The sequence below is a fragment of the Astatotilapia calliptera genome, chromosome 15 (genome assembly GCF_964374335.1).
Source record: "Astatotilapia calliptera chromosome 15, fAstCal68.1, whole genome shotgun sequence".
NCBI lineage: Eukaryota > Metazoa > Chordata > Actinopteri > Cichliformes > Cichlidae > Astatotilapia > Astatotilapia calliptera.
The window spans coordinates 4,053,672-4,075,157 of NC_137436.1; the positions used below are offsets into that span (position 1 = coordinate 4,053,672).

General features: G+C 43.7%; 1 protein-coding gene across 13 annotated transcripts in view; it reads right to left on the reverse strand.

The window, feature by feature from the left end:
* Nucleotides 1-21,486, reverse strand: part of klhl29 (kelch like family member 29) — a 267,268-nt gene that overhangs the window by 111,379 nt on the left and 134,403 nt on the right. For all 13 annotated transcript variants that reach the window (XM_080289951.1, XM_080289947.1, XM_080289948.1 and 10 more), the window contains 2 exons: nt 10,261-10,408; nt 5,772-6,308 (listed from right to left, as the gene is read on the reverse strand). In XM_080289951.1, the coding sequence (XP_080146077.1) occupies nt 5,772-6,308; nt 10,261-10,408 (685 nt within the window). The remainder of the gene's footprint in view (nt 1-5,771; nt 6,309-10,260; nt 10,409-21,486) is intronic.

The following is a 21,486-nucleotide window of genomic DNA, read 5'->3' on the forward strand; positions in this document are numbered from 1 at the left end:
TATTAAAAGCGGAGAAGCCGTGCGAGATTCTGGTACAATTGTGATAAAATCCACACTTGAGGGAAACAAAGAGGAGACAGGGAAAAAAAGAAGCGAGGAGAGGGTGGTGTGAAGGAAATTAACAACTGGCAAGAAGGTGTGGAGTTTGATTCGTACGCTATGACAGGCAGGTATTATGAAAAAGCCCTGCTGTGGATGCAGAAACCAGGTAAGGCCGATCATAACCCGGTGACTGGCATATCTCAGTAGGTGATGTAGTTAAAGCTGCCGCCGCGACGCGCTGTGTGGATCTTCAGCCGCACACACACAAAAAGACAAGCGTACGTCACGTCCACGTATGCTCCGTACTGTAAACAGAAATGCAGACTAACGCGCAGACACGCACACACATAGGAGCAGAGGGAGAGAGAGGGGAAGACAGTTGTTGATGTGCCCACTGATGCAGAGCGAAGACAAATTGCTCGCTTTGAAGGCAAAGCCAAATCAAACACAGAGTGTGATTTCTGTCACTGGAGTGTTTGGCTTTAAGGCTGTGAGGCTGACATCTGACAAAACATGCACGCAGTCACGCCCAAGAAGTTGGGCACGTGCGTATTCACACACGCGCACGCACACACATGCACATAAGGCCTGTTGTGGAGCTGGATTAAGGAGGAAGAGCTCTGTCAGCTCCTCCACAATCCAGGCCTTTGCCATCAAAAAGCCACAAAACCTTTTCTGCACATCAGTGCTTACCAGCATTGTGTCTGGAGGCTTAAACTTCTTTAAAATAGAGCAACGCAGTCTTTTTAAGTAGTGGCTTTACTATTTCAACTGGGTGTTCAATATTTCATCTATAAAATCTGCAGACGTGAGACGCTGAGCTGGGGATCGGACCACAGATCACAGCATGGTTTCTCAATATGAGAATGGACATATTCCCCAGGTTGACGCGTGCTTTGCTTGCATGACATTACTCTTTGAACATCTGAAAGGAAAGCAAATTCTGCGCGTGTCAGGCAAACAGCGAAAGTTCTGAAACCTCATTTATAATTCCTTTGCTGAAATTTTTACCACGATCTTTAACAAATATGAGTGAATTAGCATACTTGTTGTGTGTTAGTTCTAATAAATGTCATAAATATTCATTTTTAAAAAATACAAAGTAAGTAAAGACCATGTGTAAATTTGGGAAAGTGGCATTATTTCATTGAAGTGAACGCTTTGACATTTGCAGCGGTTTTCTACAACCATTTCCAAAAATGCTGGGATGCTTTTTGAAATCTAAATAAAGCTGCAGTGTCATAATTTGCAATTCAAATGTTGAAGCAGAGAATTTCTTTTTAAATTTGTCCAGTACAACATTTAAAAAAACAACAAGAAAAAAAAACAGACATGAGGCTATAGAAGGGATCACTGCATGGTGGAAAACCTCCAAAAAACATTATCAGTAAACACATGCGAGCTAAAATGTCACAAGAAAAAATAAAAACAGAAATAATATGAGCAGTTAAAATGTTTTATTTGCTTTATAAATTATAGATGTGGCATCCTCCAGCCTAAAGAAGAAGGTTGTTATCAGAGAAGAGCTGGTTCTGGTTCCTTTAGCCTCGGTGGTGGAAGTTACCGAGGCTAAAGGATACTTGCAGGATTTAGGGCAACATGTTTTGGTATCGATCCCATACCAAGTAAATACAGGGCCAGTACTGCTGATCCCAGTACCCAAACTTTTAAGCTAAAGTAGGCAGAAACAGTGAATTATGATTTATGAGATCATCATTAGTAGGGCTGGGCTATATCATACCGTTCACGGTAATACCGGTGTAATTTTGGGCAACGATAGGAAAATGAAATATCGCGATAGAATATGGGTTAAAAGCGCATGAGCAGTGCCTATGTTTACATACGCACATGGCGACGACGCAGAAGGAGAAGGGCGAAAGTGGATCGTTAAATGAAACGGATGAAGCAGAATTGGTTTGTAGAAATGCTGCAACTTCAGTGGTGTGGAACTGGTTTAGCTTTCGTCCGTCAGATACACAACAAAGCACTATTTTTGGTAGTGCGTGCTAGCGGGCTGTCGTTATTACTGTGTTGTTTGGAAAATACGGCGCACTTAAAATCAATCCTTTGATTTTTCTGAAAATTGACAGAGCCCCTTATAATCCCGTGCGCCTTATGTATGAATTCTGGTTGTGTTTACTGACCTGGAAACGATTTTATGTACACGGCGCTCGAAAATCTGTCAAATGTTTTAGTACGACTTTGCTAAGCTACGAAGCTGCACCGCTTGATGGATTGTCGGAGCATTACGGCTATCGTAGGCAGGCGCCTCGCGGAGTGATACGTACTGTGCTTCAACATAATGTTACCGTATTGTGTGTGTGTATAACCTCTTTTTAAGTTTTGTGGATATTATACATGGTTATGCTGAGGATACGTCAGCCAATTTCCACTGGAAATGCCTTTTGGTTAAACTGTCTGCGAGGAATTTGCACTGTTAAATTTTTATATAACTTTAATGCACATAAAAAACAGCTGCTTGTTTAAGTGAAAATACACTGATGGGGTTTTTTGCACTAATAAAGTTGTGGAGTTGTAAAGTATTTTGTCTAGTGTCAATTATATCGTCAGTTATATCCTTATCTCAAATTTTCAAATGAATATCGTGATAAATATTTTTGGTCTAATCATTAGCTTGAAAATTCTGAACACATTTTAATGATCACTCAGTCACTGTGATTCTTACTGTCCACAATAATGAGCTAACACAGCAAAACACGTTTCAGATTTTCACGTATTTTGAAACTGGCTTTTCTTTTGGAAACCTCGACTGTAAATGTGTCCGTCTCTTAAAGAACGCTTCAGGTTTTCATTGCTAACGTTCTCTATGAAGCTGTATAATAACCCTTTATTCTGTGACAGGTGAGCACACCTGTCAGACATAGGATCCCACACACATTTTGTATTTTACCTTCATGCAGCTGTTTTTCATACATTTATAGTGGACATAATATTTCCTAATGCCATTTGCACTCCTCTCTTACACAAGAGTCTTGCTTTTACTGTTTTTAACTAACTTCATTTTTACTTTTGTTTTGTTATCACTGCTGTAAATGTATAAATTCCTGCACTCCCTAATAGCATAAGCCACTTACCGGGTGCCTGTGGCACTTTTGTTTAACTGGGTCACTGTGTTGTGACTGTACTATTTTTTACTCTTTGTCATGTTGCTGTAACACAAAAGTTTCCCTTGTGGGATAAAGTATCTATCTATAGGAGTTTGGTTCAACTTCCTTTACTAAAATTGTCATACTTGAGTATTTTTTTTAAAAAAAAAAGGACTGTCACAGTGAACACACGCTTATCAGATACTTACAGGAACAAAGTATCAGTCCTATCGTGCAAGTAATGATCTGATGCCGATACCAGCGTTAATACTGATTGCTGTTAATATTTGGATCGATCTGCCCACAACAACTTTGACTATAGTATGGACGCATGCCGGGCATCTGGAGGGGGACACCTTGAGCATTTGTGTTTTGTATGCAAAACTTCATATTGAGTCATACTTCTATATCAATGTGAGCTTTAAAAAATATAGTCTTATTACCCCGGATGCTTCTCTTGGATGCATGCTGTATATCTAAAGTTCCCTTTTTAGGGTTTGCAAATGACTGCATTGTGTTTTAATTCAATTTCACACAGCATCCCAGCTTTTCTGGAAAAGGAGGCGTGTGTTTAAGAACCATTTCCTTCCCTGGAATCAGGGCAGAAGCTGATAGCTGTGCACACACGCGTGACTCTTATCCTTTCCACAGCCATTAGAGTTGCCGAATACCAACCTGAAGCTGCTTTCCTTGATTCCCACAAACTACTTAATTTACTATTTTGTGTTCCGCCTAAGCAGAAAATGCTAACAGCAGGTCCTCGATAATTGCAACAGAAGAAAGCCAGAACGGAGGTCACGAGAGTTTTCCCTCCATATTTTAACAGTATGCCGCTACAGCAGGACAGTGGGTGTCCTTGCCACGCTAATACGTGGTGTTAATTGACGAAAAGCCCAAAACCTGCGAGCGGCTGGAATTTGAGACTTCTCAAGCATGCTAAAAGGAGGGAGGGGAACGAAAAGGGACAGGGGAAGTGGCAGATAGAGATAATCAAAAAGACAGATCAGCCGCAGTGGGCGCTGAGTGGTTGGGATGGCATTGTTGGGATTACAGAAGCGAAGTGAAGTGCCCTCGTCAGCCGAGAGAGTCTGCTGAAGAGACGTCACGGCTGCTAATTTACTGGTGCTCAACGCTTTACCTATTTCCACTGTCCTTGTGACATTACCACAATGACATGCTTACTAATATCTATTCGGTGCCAGGCAGGAACTTAAAAAAAAAAGCAGACAAAATGTTTGAGGAGATGTGAGATTCAAGTGCCTCAATTTACAGTTTGACCTTCACAGAGGCCCGCACAGGATTTAAAGTGTATGATGTCTGCAAATTGACACTGGGATGTTTCTCTTTTGTCTTTGAAACAGAGGAGCTGACAAAAACTGTTCCCACACAAACTGAATATATTACAGTAACTTTATCATTACTTGAATCACAGGAACAGTGTGTGCTTCCACAGCTGGGTTAAACAAAAAAGCCTCGCAGCACATTTCCTTCCTGTAAAACTGATCAGTATGAACACTATAATTGCCAAAAAATTAAGCTTCTTTGGCCTGTTAGAAGACTCCATTTTGACATGTGGATGCTTAATGGATCGAGACAGTCTATTCAACACGGCAGAAGCTAAAAAGCTCTTATTCGATAGAGACCGGACCAAGCAAACGAGCCCATCTAATTATCCATTTCCAATTCTACCTGCAGTCTCATTTCGATGTATCACAGGCAGCCCCCAAAATAATTGCTTTTTTGCAATCTACAAGTTCATTTGCACACATTTTATTGATCAAAATGAGTCAGGAAAAAGAAAACAATCTAAACCTAAATTAAAAGCTTCATTAAATGTGAAAATTGGTCGGGGAATTGCGAACATCTGTTTCTAGCACCCTGCGTCATAAACTCCAAGGTTAAAGCAAACACCAATTTATGGCGTGCAGTCTCAGGCACGAGCTGGAGCTGTGAAGCACCTTCACAAACACAGCGTAAGTCAACAAGGCTTCAAAAGATTTCTAGGGAGATGTGAGGGCAGGGACTGAAAGCTCTTCCTGCCTCGTGTTTAGCAGGACTCTTCTGCAGTGCAGCTAGGAGCAGTGAGAAAGATTAACCCGACACACTTGGAAGAGCACAAATCTACAGATGCTGATGTTTTAGAGCAGAGATACCTTCTACTTTGCAAAGAATAACAGTAAAGGGCCTTCTTGCAGGATATATATCTATATATTTTTTGGGGGAAGCACCGATCTCTCTGCTGGCTTGAGGTGCTTCCATGTTCTCGGTGACCTTGGATCAGCTTTGAAGTGAACTGGCTCTGGTAACAACTCTCGCTTGAGTGTTTGCAGCTTTGTTTATGACTGCTGGCATCTGAAACAGCCCGGGCATACAGACCGAGGGCAGAGGCCTAGGCGTTTCATTCCAGCGCCACCACACAATAACAGGAGGTCACGAGGAGCAGAGAGCCCAGAGTACGCCGATTTAATACCAAATACCACCTTCCTAGCTTGGATTCGTCTGAGCGACCAAAAAAATCTGCTTTGATGTACTCTTTCAAAGTTTTAGAAAGGGATTTATAATCTTTTTTAAAAAACATAAAGAAAAGATCGTCTTTAGAGTTTTTACAGTGCCCTTGCTTACCTTTGGGATGTCCGGGGTCGCTGAACTCGTACTTCCCGCTCCCAACCGTCCGCAGCATTTGCAGCCCGTTGGGACCGTCCTGATTGTCGGCAGCCGTCTGCTGGCCATGCGCTGCTGCTGCTGCCGCCGCCGCCTGTCCGTTGGTGAGAGGCAGGGTGTGGGGCTGGATGAGGCTGGGGTGAGAGGTTAAGTGGCCGTTGCCAATCATGCTGTGAGCGTTTGGATGAACCACCGGGTTGGCCTGGGCAGTGAGGGCAGATGGTGTGACCGTCGGCTGGGCTGAGGCGTACGGAGGCTGGCTGGGCATGCTCAGCACCATAGAGGGCGGCTGCTGGGTCGACTGCGGCGTCAGCTGGAAGTGGGCGGTCATGAGGGGGTGTTGCGGGGGCACCGGCGCCTGGATGGATGGGGTCACTCCTATGATGGGAGACTGCGCGGTCACGCTGTGGTTGAAAGAAGGCGGCTGAGGGAGGGCGTAGGTGTGGGACAGGAGACTGGGCTGGCTCACCGCCGCCACCGGTGCAGGCCAGGTTGGAGCTGAGGGGAAAGAGGCAAAAAACTACAAATCAATTTCACATTTTTTAACGCCAAGACAAAGTCAAGATAAAGACTTCTATGCTGCCGTGCTATTTAGGTAAGCTGCACAAAGCCGAAAGCAAGAGAAGGGCGCTAATTTTAAGTCGTGATATTACGTGATCAAATACAGACAGAAAACAGCATGAGAAGACAGACTCCAGCTTGAGTTGTGTTCCTTACCACGCCACAACTGTCAGTGTGCCGCTCCACTTCAGTCTAAGTTTGTTTTTGACTCGAGACTTAATATAAAACACAAAATATTTGAAGGGATGTACAGATCAGCACCCAAAATCAACATCGTAATAAGATTAAGAGATTTATTTTGCTACAAGATGAACAAATAGCTTCCTGAACGTGAAGGCATACATGTTCATTGCATTCGGCATTTGGCACCATTATCTGTGCAGGAGTCTGTGTTTACCCAGACACTCTGAGCCAATCATTTCTCTACCCCGAGGCGTTAGATGCTGTGGATGTGCTGGGAAGGCCATATTGGACCTAAACGCCGTCTCCCTCCCTCCCTCCCTCATCCACTCCAACTCCTTCATCTCTGGCTCCTCCTGCCACGGCCCAAGCTCCAAAAATAGACTAGCGCTCTGCTAAGGGGCCAAAGGCTAAACGACAGCATGCAAAAAGCTGAACAAAAAAGAAGAAGAAGAAGCCCGCATTATTCATGGTACTAGCCCTGCAACAGTCCGGGCGGAGATGGATGGAGAGAGAGGGAAAGAGAGATAAAGACAGACATTGCGAATAAAAGGAGAGGTCAGTCCAGTTCATGATTCACGTCATTGAGCCAATCGGCACGAACGCTGCATTTTCATTTCCCCTCTTTTGAAGCCCATCTTGATAAGGGATGGTAATCAAAAGTGTTGGTATAATGGTTGCACATGCTGCAGAGGCTCAAGGTTTTAAAGGAGCAATGGAGTTGACTGGAACATACACACATTTTCCATCTGCCCTGCAGTTCTTTCTTGACTTTTCTTTCAGTCTTTTAAGAGGAAAAAAAAAAAGAATTTTGCCATCATGACCCGACAACAACCTAAATTTATAGCGCTCACCTGCAAGGTTTAACAAAAACGAAGAATCCGCGTCTCTAATTTTCGTCTTATTCCCTCAGATTTAACCGTTGAACTCCGTTTATTATTTATTTATTTGCAGAGCAATTTGCTTGAGTGCAAGACTGACATTAAAAAAATAAAAACACGACTATTTTTGTACAAAGAAGCGAAAGTTGAAACAAAACTTCTTTTTCAAAAGGCAAACTTTCTTTAACAGACAGAACAGTGAAGTTTCTGTTGAAAGAAACCGTTGATTAATTCTGGCACAGTTGGCAGAGAGCTCTCTGGCAACACAGTTCAGTGAAGTGTGGAGAGGAGCTGGCTTCGTTGCAAACGCCAGTCACAGCTTGGAATAGCGCGCGCACGTGAATCAATATGCAACACTATGCTAGAATTGGAGCGTCATATGCGACAGCGTGCCGGTGCTGGTGACATCTCACTCTCCTCACGCTTCAACTCCAAGCTGTGGTGTGGGTGTGGGGAGCTGCTGTGGCGACGGAGCACAAAAGCTCCACGCCGTCCTAGTGCAACTGCATCGCTCCTGCAGCGAGCAGGCTTCTGCTAAAGAAACATTCCTCGAGTAACTGATCGGCTGTTTAATAATTAATCCGCAGACCACGCAAATTATAATTAGGAGGGGAACTGAACAGGCAGCAGCAGGGGTTGCAACATGTTTTGAACATGACACTTAGCCACCACAGAGTCACAGCTGTTTGTAATCTGGATTTGTCGAGCCAGAATTTCCACCGGAGCGCGCGCCGGGCCAGTATTACTCTTAAATGAGACACATTTGTGATGAGCAGGAAGCGCACGGGCCAACAGAGCAATGTAAGGAAATTAACAGCTCTAGGGCAGAGCCATTCTGGGTGAGTTCATTACAATAGGAGTAAAAAAAACTTCAGCATTGGCTCAACTCGTTACTGTCGGCGCTGTGCCGCGCTGCCGCTCCGTACACGTCTTAAAGTGGCGTGAACAGAATAAGGTCGACATCTAAATTAGACCTGCTGGAGATCATTTGGAGGACTTTCGCGGTTTTGCTATATCGGTTTGATTGAGGCTAAATCAGCCCCGATTAGTGACACAGTAACGAGGGTGACAAAATGACGGCAAAGGAGGATGGTGGGAGTCTGGAATGTGGGTGAGGGGATGCAGCCGACCCCGCTCACCGCAGTCCTGATGCAAACTGACATTTCTGTAATTATATGCCTAATTAAGCTGGTTTATGTAAAGTTCATGTTTATGAATGAACATTATGCATGATTGTGTATGTAAAGCAAGCATATTGCAGAGGCGAGTGGGTTTATTTAGGGCAACGAAAGATGGCTTATTAGCATTGGATGCTAGTTTAACTGGCCAGAGCATCTAGATGCGAAGCACAAGTGTAGAGTGTGTGTGAGTGTGTGTGAGTGTGTGTGCATCCTGCTCTGCGCTTACATGTAATGTACAGCTCTGTAAGCTCATTTTGGGGCTGCACAGACAACACGGGGCCTGGATTTATGCCTCAATTTGCTGAAGCATTATTTGTATTCAAGTGAAAGCAGGCAAAAGGTGCACCAGTCCTGTTTTTGTGCCTCATCTAATTGTTAGCATAGTAACAATTATTAACTGTTATATGATTTAAGCATAGACTACAGCGGCTCTGACGCAACTTAAGACAGGAAAACACCAGCAAGCAGAAAAATGCTTTAAAAGCACACGAAACACAGCGGAAATGCTTTTGGAGAGACGATGATGTCACAGAACAGCTGGTGAAATGACATGCTAACAGTAAACTTGTATCTATAATATTACATGAATCACGGGATTAAAACAAACACTACCTGCATATTTTTCTCCCACTTCTTTTGAGGGCGGCTCAGAGCGAAGCTTCACATGTTCTGCTCCGTCACAATTTTGTCTCCTCAAAAGCACTTCTGCTGTGTTTTATGTGCTTTTTCAGCATTTTTCTACTGGCTGATGTTTTCTTAACCCTTTAACGTCACACAGGCCAAATGGCTTTAAGTAAAATCATCTTTCAAACTACACCCACGAACCAAAGCTAGCTAGCATTACAGCTCAGCTTGTCCCCTCTTATTGGCACACGCTTCTCATCAGGTGTAGCTACATACTGTCATCTCCACAGTTCAACGGTTGGCGGCTGTAGATTAGTAGAAGAGAATATATTTCCTCCGTGGAATAACCCTCATCACTTCTTGAAAGAGGCATTGCTGCATATTTTTTTATTTTCTTGCTTCCAGCACCGCCTGCCATTTAGTTCCGTTCTCTTCCAAAGAAGGCAAACATCTCCAGGGCATTGATCTTCAAAACCAAGCAACACCAAAAGAAACTGGATGGATAAACAGCTCTACAGCCAGAGGGAACAATATATACATTTGATTATGAGGTCAACTGTCCCTTTCATAGCACTCTACTCCTACAGCGAGATCTGCTACCATGTGACACACAGGAAGAGTCGGGAACACGGTGTGTAAGTGGACTAGCTAAATCTCCTCCTCCAGGGTCACGCATACAGCCTCGCATATTGCAGGTCCATCGGGAACACAAAGGCGCAAATAATGTTGTATTAGACTACCTCGACAAGCCGGCGCGAGTGAAAAGACGAGCCTAATTGGGGAAAAAAAAAAATACCCTGGATTTGAATCAGGCTGCTCCTTTTTCAGTCTGCAGCTTCTCATCATTTGGTCACATCAGCACAAAACACCCGATCTTTCTTACCTTTCCTATTTTCTTTAAATATATATGTATGAAATAAATATTCATAAAAAAATACAAACACACATGTACCTTTCTCAGAATTGGCTTCATCCCTGCTACATGTGCGTGTGTTTGTGAATGCTGTGCGTGTGATTCATTACCGGTGGGCTCGGCATCTCGATGTTGCTTAGCAGGGGGCTCATCTGTATCCCACGGTGTGAGCTGGTTTATAGGAGTCTGTCCCCACCTCACGCCTGGAGCCAGCAGCAGTCCCGGGGCCTGGCTGTCTCCGGGAGACAGTCCGGAGACCTGCAGCACGGTGACACACACAACAGTGCCGATTAGGGGATTATATGGGAGGGGGGAGAGAAGAAAAACAGGGGGAAAAAAAAGGAAAAATGTGTCACATCCTTCACTAAGCATGTTTATATAAAAAAAGCACCTGTTCCTTTATGATGTGAAGAGAAAAAGTGACAAATGACAGCAATCTCAACTGTTCTTTAAGGTCTTGAAGTGAGCCATGATGATGGTAGAGAGGTGTATAATTAGCTGTGAGTGAGTGATGATTACAGACTATATAACAGGAACAAAGGGGGAAAAATCCTGTTCAGGGCCTCAAGAATCTTAGCAATGTTTCTCTTGTTGTATACTAATAACAATTAAACTTTCAGGCGTGGGCTACATTCAAATTCTCCCCTGGAGATTTTCTTTATCGTCTTCCGTGTTGAATTATTAACATTTTTGTTCATTCAAGCGAGATAATAAAATTGTGAACCAAAACATGACAAATAGATTCAATAAGAGAGCAATCTTTTTCTCGGGGACGGGAGACAAGAAAAATGTAATTTCAAAAAAGAAAATGAAAAGCTAGCTTACAATGTGTGCGCTGGGTGGGCGAATCAAACTTCACCAAACCAAACTAAGAGTTCCCCGAGCCTCTCTTTGCACCCACGTCTGTAATATTTTGCTCTTGTCGGGCAGTAAGAAATGTTATCAGGCAAGCGCAGGCTGATGAAAACACAGGGTCAATCACCACTGGACCTCTGAGCAATATTCGCCTCCCCTATCTCCAGTTTTGGACGCACACTCTAACAACCAGGCGGGGAGAGAGGGGGCCTCCCTCCAAGCCCTGCTCACACCAGAGTTAATAGAAAAGACCTGGTCACCAGGCCCCTCCTGTGGCCCGGCTGATCCCTCCATCCCTCTTTCTCCATCCCTCAATTCCATTATCCCCCCCTGACCCGGCGTCCACTTCATCAAGCACGCCATCATGCATTCCAACAGCTGTGTCGACAAAGCCCGGCAGAGCGCGGACTGACCGCACAAAGACCCAAAAAGAAAAAAAAAAAGCAATCCAAACAATTCTTCCCGCGGTGAATTAATGTGCAGCTTTACATACTGGATCGATCCCATTCCTGGAAAATGTCCCTCTTTTGCTTGAATATGGATTTATCTCAGCTTTGCAGGACCTTTAACACCAAGATATTACTCTGTATTGACGCAGCGCCACCATCTGCTGTCTAATAAACAGCTGCACAATAGCAGACAGGTTCAATGAGCGTCACTTACTTGATAAATCTATACTGAAAGTTATCTGACAGTTCGTATGTGTTTGTAGGGGAGGAGGAAAGGGGGGGGGGAAACAGAGGAAACATCTCAAGGCAAAATAGAAAACAGTGTGATGGAGTGAGAGAATGGAGGCGGGTTTAGGGGGGAGACAGGCTGTCAGGTCTTTCTGTCCATCTCAACCTGTCGACTTCAGACAAGAGAAAACTGAAATGGTTTACTCAGAGGATGCCCTAAGCGCTCGATTCCTCCTGAGAGCCCTGGAGACTTTGGGAAATAGAGAACGCCGACCATTTTCAAGGTGTGGACTTTCCCTGTGCTTTCTGTGGCCCACTATTTATTTTAATGAGCATTTTTTTCCTCCTCTGCTCTGTGTGTTTCACTGTACTCCTCTCCAGCCATGCTTTACTTTCCCCTCTATACAGGCAACTCCTCATTAACTCGCAGTATTGACTCTCTTACATTCTTTTAGCCCTGCACCTGACTCGTGGCGTTCTCTCATTAATACGCCCCGTCCATTTAGAAGGCAAAAAAGAAAAAAAACAAAACAGGAAACAGGAAAGATCTCTTCTAGTGAAAAGCAATCCGTCTGTCACGGTTTTAGTGCACCAGGTAAAAGAGAGAGGGGGGGAAAAAGGTTCTTAGTCAGCGCCATCACATTGACAGCATATCAGCTAGACTCAGGAACAATCCTGACTTCAAAATGATCAAGGTTAGATAGGAAATACACAGACACGCAGACATATACACAGTGGAAACACAGGTGTGTATGTACACACAGCAGGTGGAAATACAAGCACGCACACACACAGAAGCCAGGAGATATCAGGAGGGATGTTTATTAAGATGGCAGACTTGCTGCAGGCAGGCAGGAAGGTACTGTAGGTTCTAGGACAGCGCCTGCCATTTTCTCTCAATTTTATTTGCTCTCCCTATTTCCAGTCCCCTCCTCCCTGGCCACCCATTATCACCGGGCAGCAGATGGTTTCCTCTGACTTGACAAAAACCATGCTGGAGAAGAGGAGGGAAGCCAGATAAATAATTCCAGAGCCGTGCCAAACCATTCTGTGTTTGTTGTCGAGCTGGCCGAGGAGCGCTTTCTGTACGTCCGCATGCAACATCCGTGCATGCGGACGTGCAATGTGGCGCTTTAGAAACAAACACCTGCTGACACCTATGCACACAAATCTGCACACATAAGTAAACGTAAACACGAGCGATGATCTTAACAAGTCGTGAATCTTTTTTTCTTATTGTTATTGTTACTATTTTGGTGGGTGGGCTCGTATGTTATTATAGCCTCAAACATCATGTGATGTGAAGTATAAAGTCACACTTTGAGTTGTAACTCGAGGTCCTTCGTTCTATGTTTTGATAGCCGGTCCAGCTGCACATACGTGCTAATTCCTGAGAGTGCTGTATTTAAAAGTGCCGGCCCTTAATGGATTTATTAATGAAAATAAAACGGCGACCTCCCCCAAGAGTGATGGCAGAGGGCAGTGTAGTAGAGTGCAGTCCAGACATGTCTGTGCAGGCTTACAGTAGCATGTGAAAGTCACATTATCCTGGTTAAATAAAGGTTAAATAAAAATAAATAAAATTAGAGAGACGTTCCGCACATTTTGCAATGTGAGTGAGGGCTAATGGTTGCAACTCCATGGCGGGGGGGGCCTTGGCCAACACATTAGGTTATTTTGGTCCGGGATTCTGGTGCTCTCGTGGGAGATCCAGTTGCTCTTAATGTTACAGCACATTTATGTAAACTAACTCGTTTTTTGGGTCAATAAAAGACCTGAGTCGAGAGTACTTTTAACTACACGGGCTGATCAAAGCAATATTTCTCATACCCGAGACACTGAGGCAACTCTAAAGAAAACAAAAACTGGAAATCTTTAGATTTTAAATTCAAAACCTCATAAACTCACAAGCAGTTATTCAGTTTTCTGGACCGAATAATCAGTTTATCAACTATTATTTCAGGTCTAACACATAACAGGTCAGCTTCTGCAGAGGCGCATAATGCATTAACAGCTTGGAACATTGCTATTAAAATGTGCATCACTGAACTTGCTCTATATTTAACAGGAACTCTGCATATTTTGCTCACTGCTGTACTGCAAAACATGCAATCTGAATTTGAAACAGCTATCCATCTGCTCCTCAGGCACACGCAGCAATAGGAGAAACATCCCCCACCCTTCCTGAACCTCTGAGTGTTGCAGACATTTCAGAATTGGTGCGTCGAAGAGAGGAAGGAAGATAAAAATCGAGACGAATCAGGCCCGAACATACGCCCGTCCTCCTCGCCTGGACACAGCGGTCATATTCTGCTCGGCGTATCGGCCGTTTTCTCGGACACGGCGAACACTGACATCTGTCACTATGTGCTCTCTACCATCCTGCAATAGCAGGCAGCATTATTGTGCTTACCAGAACCTCTTGCCACTGGCTACCATCTGCTATGAGTACATATAGGAGGGGCCTTGTGGTGATCCGGGGCTCTGGGCTTTGATTGCTTTGAGTTATCCACAACATCCACATCCAAATAAACAGAAAAGCGTTTGCTCATGGCTTTGTGTTTGCCTTAGCATTTTGTTCGAGCCAGCCCTCGTCTGTGAGAGTTATTGCACCGGTTCAATCCTATAAAAACACCGAGTCGGACACCAGGCGAAACCACCAGTACGGACATGCTGCATAAGCTCCGGCACTTTGTACCTATTGTGCTTCTAATATGGGCCCTGCATTCATTAGCGTAAAGATACAGCGCTTCGATCCAGCTGAGAGAAATTACTTCATTGCTCGACTTGGGGAGAAACTGCAGGAAAGAGCAAAAGACAGCGACAGAGAGAGAGGGATGAGTATGTCTATAACGCCCAGATCCCATTGGGGGTAAACAACATTACAGCACACACTGATCAAATCAACTAACTGCTACGAGATTTAATAACAGGTCTGGGTGGAAAAAACACACACAAAAAAACCAAAAAAAACCAGGTGTAGCGAGAGCAAAGCCGCTTTTGCAAAAGAATGGAAAAGAGGAGGAGAGGAGGAGTGCTTCAGGAGGGCCTTAAATGGAGCAATGGGCTCCTACAAACACACCGAGCTGGTCAATAACAATACCGCATTGAAAAGCTAATCTTGTGAAATGTCATTAGCACAATTGCCAGACACAATGAGATAGCGATGCGCGGCGTGCAGGCCGGCGCTATGTACACAGGTTGATTGTGTTCTACCTTTTAAAATCCTGTGTTGTAGCGAAGGGGGAGAAACACGGGCTACAAGTGAGGAGGAGGGTCGCCGCCGTGCGAAGTCAATCACTCGCTGTGGTTATCAGGTGGCCAGTGTGTAGCTGTTTTACAGGACGGGTTATGGTGCACCAAGAAATGTTCGCGGGCTCTTTGCTGGTTGAACAGGAGCCGCCATTATGGTTTCATTTATATGCAATAAATAAATAAATAAATAAATAATCGCACTCTTCCCCTCCCCGCCTGCTATCAGACTGCTGTCTTTGGGGAGATGCACGCACACAACTGTAATCGTAATCAAAATTTCAATAACAGAAGTCACTGCCTTGCTATATTGGATGAACCCATAAAAATATCACACTGTAATTCCACACTATGAACAGATACCCTCCCTCCCAAGAAAAAAACAACACTGTATGCTGGTAAGGAAATGAAATTTTACTCTAACAGAATGGCTTTTTCTTCCCTTTGGCTGGGCATGGAGTGATACAGTGAATTTGGTTGAAATGTGGTGGGTGATGGAAATAATGGCTCTCCCCGGAGACAAGAAACAGAAAGAATGTCAGCGAAGGAAGGACTGAAAGATTGAGAGGCAGAGTAAGACAAACCCATCCATCACGTCGCCTTTTATCATTACCTTTGACAGATCATTTTCAGCTTTTCTAAAATAGAGGATGGGGGGGAAAGAAAAAAAATCTTCTTTTTCCTCCTCCTCCAACTCAAAGCTCCAAACCAAGTGTGGTCCCAAACTGACCAGGAGCGTGAAGAAGTGGACAAAAGCGCACAACTCATTTTCTTTCGGACATTATTCACTTACTGTAGAGAGGTATCTCCTTTCCATGACAACACGCTGACACCTAAATGTGCAGTGGATTTGTTCTGGACTTCCGTCATAATAGTGCTGAATGCTGGAGCGAAACCACGGGGCGGCTGTGTCCAATCTATTAGACTGGAACATAGCAGAGCATCTCACAAGTAAACAAAGAGACTACTGCGCCATTTTTGGCAGCCATCTTAAAAAGCGAGCGGCGCACCAACGTGCCGAACAGCCTGGTGGCATAGATGGCGAAGGCGCGTATTCACTGTGATGGCTGCGCGCTGAAAACATGGAGAGGAATCGAGGTAATGCTGTTTTTACTCCGACCGGTACAGCGAAATGTCTTCAAATGCTGCGATTAGACGTGTCGAGCGCAATGTGGAAGCGCTTTTCTCTAAAATTGAGAAGCAAATCTTTGTTTAAAAAACCTTATTATGAATGCGAAGCTGTTTTAGCCTTACCGAAGCACAAAATGCGTTACATTTTACCTACAGGTTTAAACCAATTTAAACCGAAAAAATAACCTTCTGTAGATGCTTGTGACTGCAAAAACTACAACTCCAAAGTACTTTTACATTATTATTATGCAATTTTTGCATTACTTTCAGTCTGCAAGCTTTGGTATGCCAGCTATCACAGCCTTTTGGAAACTCCAGAACGCCATGTTTCAAGTCTGCATTTGGACTCGAATGCACGAAAGATTAAAAAGTTACTTTTCTTTAAAAAAAAAAAATAAAGTTATAGATGTGGAAAAACAAGGCTGAGGAAACGCAGGTTGCCTAAATAATGTCCAAGGTTAAAGACAAAGTTTATTCAAAGAAAAATAAAGGGGTGGGGGGTGCAAGGAAGAGAAAAAACAAAGCTCAGGGCCTAACTGGAAACACAAAGAGACGGACGAGTGGAGGGTAAACTGAAAAAAGCAAAAACTGACAGGAGAGAAGCGGGACTCGGGGTTCTTTTCATTATGCTAATATATGCTGCCTCATGTCCCTTTTCCTCCCGTGACCCTGAAACCGTTCCCTCTCCGTCACCACAGAGGATCCTCAAATCCCTTAAATACACCTTAAGGAAACGAGGAAGCTTTCAGAGGAGCCTTCATGCATAGGTGGCACACTTGCACACGTGACTACGTGCATGCATGCACGTAGTCACGCTAGTCTTGCGGTTTACCCACCAATAACAGTAAAACAATTATGACACAAGATGCAACATCACACCTAACACATTATAAAGTACTGGGTAATGTAACTGCAGAGTGTTGCAGCATCACACAAATCAACTGCATTTTTAAATGTATCTCTTTAGTTTTGCAAATGACATTAATGAAATTACATATCTCAAAACAAGCAGTTTGACAGCTGACAAATACACCCGATACTGACGCCGTTAAACCGAGTTTAATATTTCTCGTCAGGAAGTTTCTGGTTTTTCTGCAGTGACGTCACTCCTGAGTCCAAAAAGTCAGGAAAGTGAGCATAAACAGGATTGTTTTGGTTCTTAAGGTAGAGCCACTCTCGTATTACTACGAGTGGAAGGGGCCATTCCAGATTAAAATTCTGACTGGGAACGCAGAAATTCCGACGTTATCTGGAACAAGGCAGGGCATAAGGACGTCATGGGTGGGGAAATGGCAATGACAGGAAGTAACATCACCTAAGCCACACAACTAGCAAAATAAAATAGGAAGTGAAAACGAGGAGCGACAAGGACACACACAACACAGAGCGACAGTGAGAAACAAGGACACCGTGATCTCTCGACATAAAACAAAGCCCTAACAAAGGTCTACAGAAATGCCACATCCACAGTCGCCATCTGGATTTCAGAAATATCACTTTATACCAGACTAATATCAGCCGTTACCGGTTGCTGACTGGCAAAGAAATACACCGAAAATTTGAAAACTAAACACAAACACAGCGCACATGCTTCCAGGCACCAACACTTAATACTGACCCCCAGCAGCACAACAGACAAACACAATGAAAACACGAGTGCCTGGTGGATATATATATGCTGCTGATGCACCACAGAAAGGGATACTGATACAGGCTCTATCATTTGAAGCCGCGGGCCAAACAAGTGAAGGGGAACGGACTTCGCTTCCACTAAAATTCCAGCTAAGACACTCCGACAGCTCCTGGCTTGATGCACACGTTCCAGAAAAGAGAAGCGTGATCGCAGGGGCGAGGCCGACAAGCTTCAGTGGAAAAGCAGGGCTGGAAACCCCGCCTAATATCCCATGAGTGCTTCGAGGTTGCAGCGTTTGCCCTCCAAACCCTACCTCCCTTCTTTGTTTTCTTTTCCTTTTCAGACCGAGTAAGTGGCTAGGCCGCTACAGTACTGTGAACATGTCTTAGCTTTGGGACCGAGCGGCGTGGTCAGGCTTTTAGGGAGGTTGACCAGTGCTTGGACATGTGAATCGCGGAGACATCCTAATGTCATGGTAACACCTCCCAAAGGAGAGTGTCAGGAACCATGTTGCCCTCCTTCGGATCAGCCTGGGATAGTTAGAGACACAGGACTCCGGCAGGCCGTGACCCTGCCTTGATATGTGGCGAGCGTTTTGGGAACAAAATACCCACGGCCTGTCACGGCGACAGCATCAGAGACGATTGTGTAGCTGTTATCTGTGGGTGAAACGACTGCTACGTGTGGCCACGGGCGCACACACGCCCAAGCCACAATGTGTGGCTGTAATAAATGAGCGTTAACTGGGCAAACAGCCATTTAGTGCTAAAGAATAAATTGAATTTATATTGATATTGCAATATGAAGGGAAACAATATCTGCTTTGCCAAGAGAGCAGCATGGGGAGCTGTTAAATGCATTTTTTTACAATGCATGCAATCAGCAAGCCAAATACTGGGATGTTCTGGGCAGACAGACCAAATAGCAGATTCCCGGGGAGAGTTTATATAGTGTGTCAAGACCAAACGAAATGACTTCTTTACCACCATATACATTTGCACTTCACACATTGCTATGGCTTTACAATCGGTGGCACAGCGCATCAGCGTTACCTTGACTTTTGGATGCTTAGTGAATGTGGCTGCTTCAGGAACAAGCGACGCCATTTATTCTGTTATGCATGAAAACCCCTTCCTCCCTCTGTGTTACCAAGTTGTATTAGCAGCGGCTAAAGAATTTTCGAATCAAACTTCTTTTTTCTTTTCTACAAAAAAAAAATAAAAAATCAAGGACGAGTTAGCGGCAGCGTTCGATAAATTAGTATTGAACTTCAATTTGTGAGGAGAAGCTATAAACTTCTGTCTTGACCTCTGATATATTCTGTCAGCCTGACCATAACCTCACACTCCACTTAACACTTATTTCTCTATAATGGTAACTGTCAAAGGGATGTGATGGGAAGGCAGAATATGTTACCCCTGTGAGACACTCGCTTCACACAGCATGGAGGAGGGTTTAATTGAAGGAGAGCAGAGTTCTCTAGCTAACGTGTCTGCTAACAACAACTCAATGCTGCCCAGAAAATCTTCTTTATCTTTATGGGAATTCTTTGGCTTGGTGTTTATAGGAATCTGCTAATGAGATGGGAAAAAATAAACTAATAGCATCTAGAGTCAAGAGAGGGACTCTTGCAGGTATAAAGCATTTGATATACATTCCCTATTAGCGTGCATGCAGTGTATATAAATGTCTTCTATTGGCTTTTGCTTGACATGAAAGATTTGGCAAACAAAAAACAAAAATGCATTTGGTCAATAGAAAGGATAAACACAGAAGAGGGTTTTGGCTGGCACTCTTGTCAGCCTGACAAATTGCCCAAATTTGTCCTCCCCAATAGCTGATTTCAAATCAGACGGCATTAAAATAAGCAGAGCTGCATTTTGTTTAACCGCCCATCCAAATCCACCGGATTTAGTTTGCTAGAAATGCACATGCTGAAGCATTTTACAGTGTTACATCACCTCGGCACCCAGAAGGCAAAATCTCTAATCAGACTACAAGTGTTGGTAATTAAACTGAAAATTCAGGCGCTGCCAGTGGCCACTATTTGCTGTGAATGTGCGTAATTATCGCCGCAGCGCTGCGGCATTATGGGCTCACAATGGCCAAGTTTATCAGCTCCACTCAGATGAACTCTGGACACTGAAATGAATATGCCAGTTGGCTGAAGAGTGCCTATCACCTTTCATCGAGGTTTAAAGCGAGGTACGGTGGAAATAAAACTCTTCACTGAGGTAGATAACAGTGTTTTCACTTAAGAGCTTTTCCAGATGGAACAGCGTGTAAAAATTTGAGCATCACATGAAAACAAAGCAAAAAAACGTGTTCGTATTCTAAACGCAGATTCATTTTTATGTAAGCAGCGTGACTTGTGAGAGGGATATGGTCTTCAGCCTGGGACTTTTATCAGTCAAGAAGCAGTGCTCTCGCAGCCATATGTGTAACCTGTGGTGGCGTTGCAGCCTTTGAGGTTTGGGTCTTGGAACTCCTGCCCTGCTCCCCCAGGGACTGAGAGGAGGCTAAAAGACTGGTTTTATCCCACAAGATGAAGTGGTCAGTGCAGCTCTGTGCTTCTGCAATCACAGGGGGGAGTCCAAACAGCGCGCTGCTTGGGGTAAGATATAAACTGGAGAGGCATGCTGGGATCATTAGAAACCCAAGTCTCCTAAAGAAACTGAGAAATAGCCATGAACTACACAGCGGCAGGTGGATAAACAGACCTTTGCTTGAATTATGGGAGGATTTTTTTCTCTTTTTCTTTTCTTTTTCTTTTTTTTTAAGCAAAAGACTTTTCTGTTTGGAGCCGCCTTTCAACTGCCTGTGAATGAGCTTCTCTTGATTTGGCCTAATGTTGTTGGTTTTTCAAATGCTAATGCCGTTCTATACAGATGGCAAAAGTAATTTCAAGGTCCATCTCCGGTGTTACTGTGTTGAAAGTTACAATTGACAAGTGAAATTAGGATGTTTTTCCAAATCGGCCGATGTCTACAAGCTTGTTTTGATTCTTAACAGCACTTTTTTTTTAAAAAACTATTTGTTCTGAATCATCTCATCTCCTCGTTAGAATGCAGATAAATACTTTAAAGAGAAAACTAGACATTGAATTGTATGCAAAAAAGATTCCTCACAATCATGTATTCTGACCACTACGAGGATGAGAAATCTATTTTTGCTTTTATTAATAAATGCTAGAGAAGGTCTGTGCAGTCTGCGAGTGTATATTTCAAGAGGTAAAATCGATGCAGTGTGCCTGTCAATGTTGCAGTGCAGACATATTCTCCGCTTCCTTTGTTTTCTGCTTTCAAAGTGTCCACCTCTCTTCAGTAAACTCATATTGCAGTTAAAATGCGACCAACAGCATCATTGTAAGGAATCCAAAAGCGAACGTGTCAGGGAGAAATTCCTCTCGTTAGCTAGCATTTGTCCTTTTTTTTTTTTTACCTTAAAACTGAGAGACTCAAGGTTTAGTATTCACTTTAGTCAGAGTGCCAGTGAAACAGGCGTGCCTAAAAAACAAAAGTGTTGCTTTGGATCACTCTAACAGGTATACACTTATCACATCTGAGAAGGCTGTACTTCAAAAAAAAGTAGGGAGGTCTTTTAAAGCCAATATTTACTCCTGTTGGCATTTATAAAATCATTTTTACTTTGTTCTTTCAGTTTACTCATTTGTTGTGTGATAGTGCAAGAGATTAAAAGTGTTTCTGCTTTGTGAACACAGACAGATAACATTAATATTCATGAGTTAGATGATTAATCACCAACACGGATGAGTCACGTTATAAAAA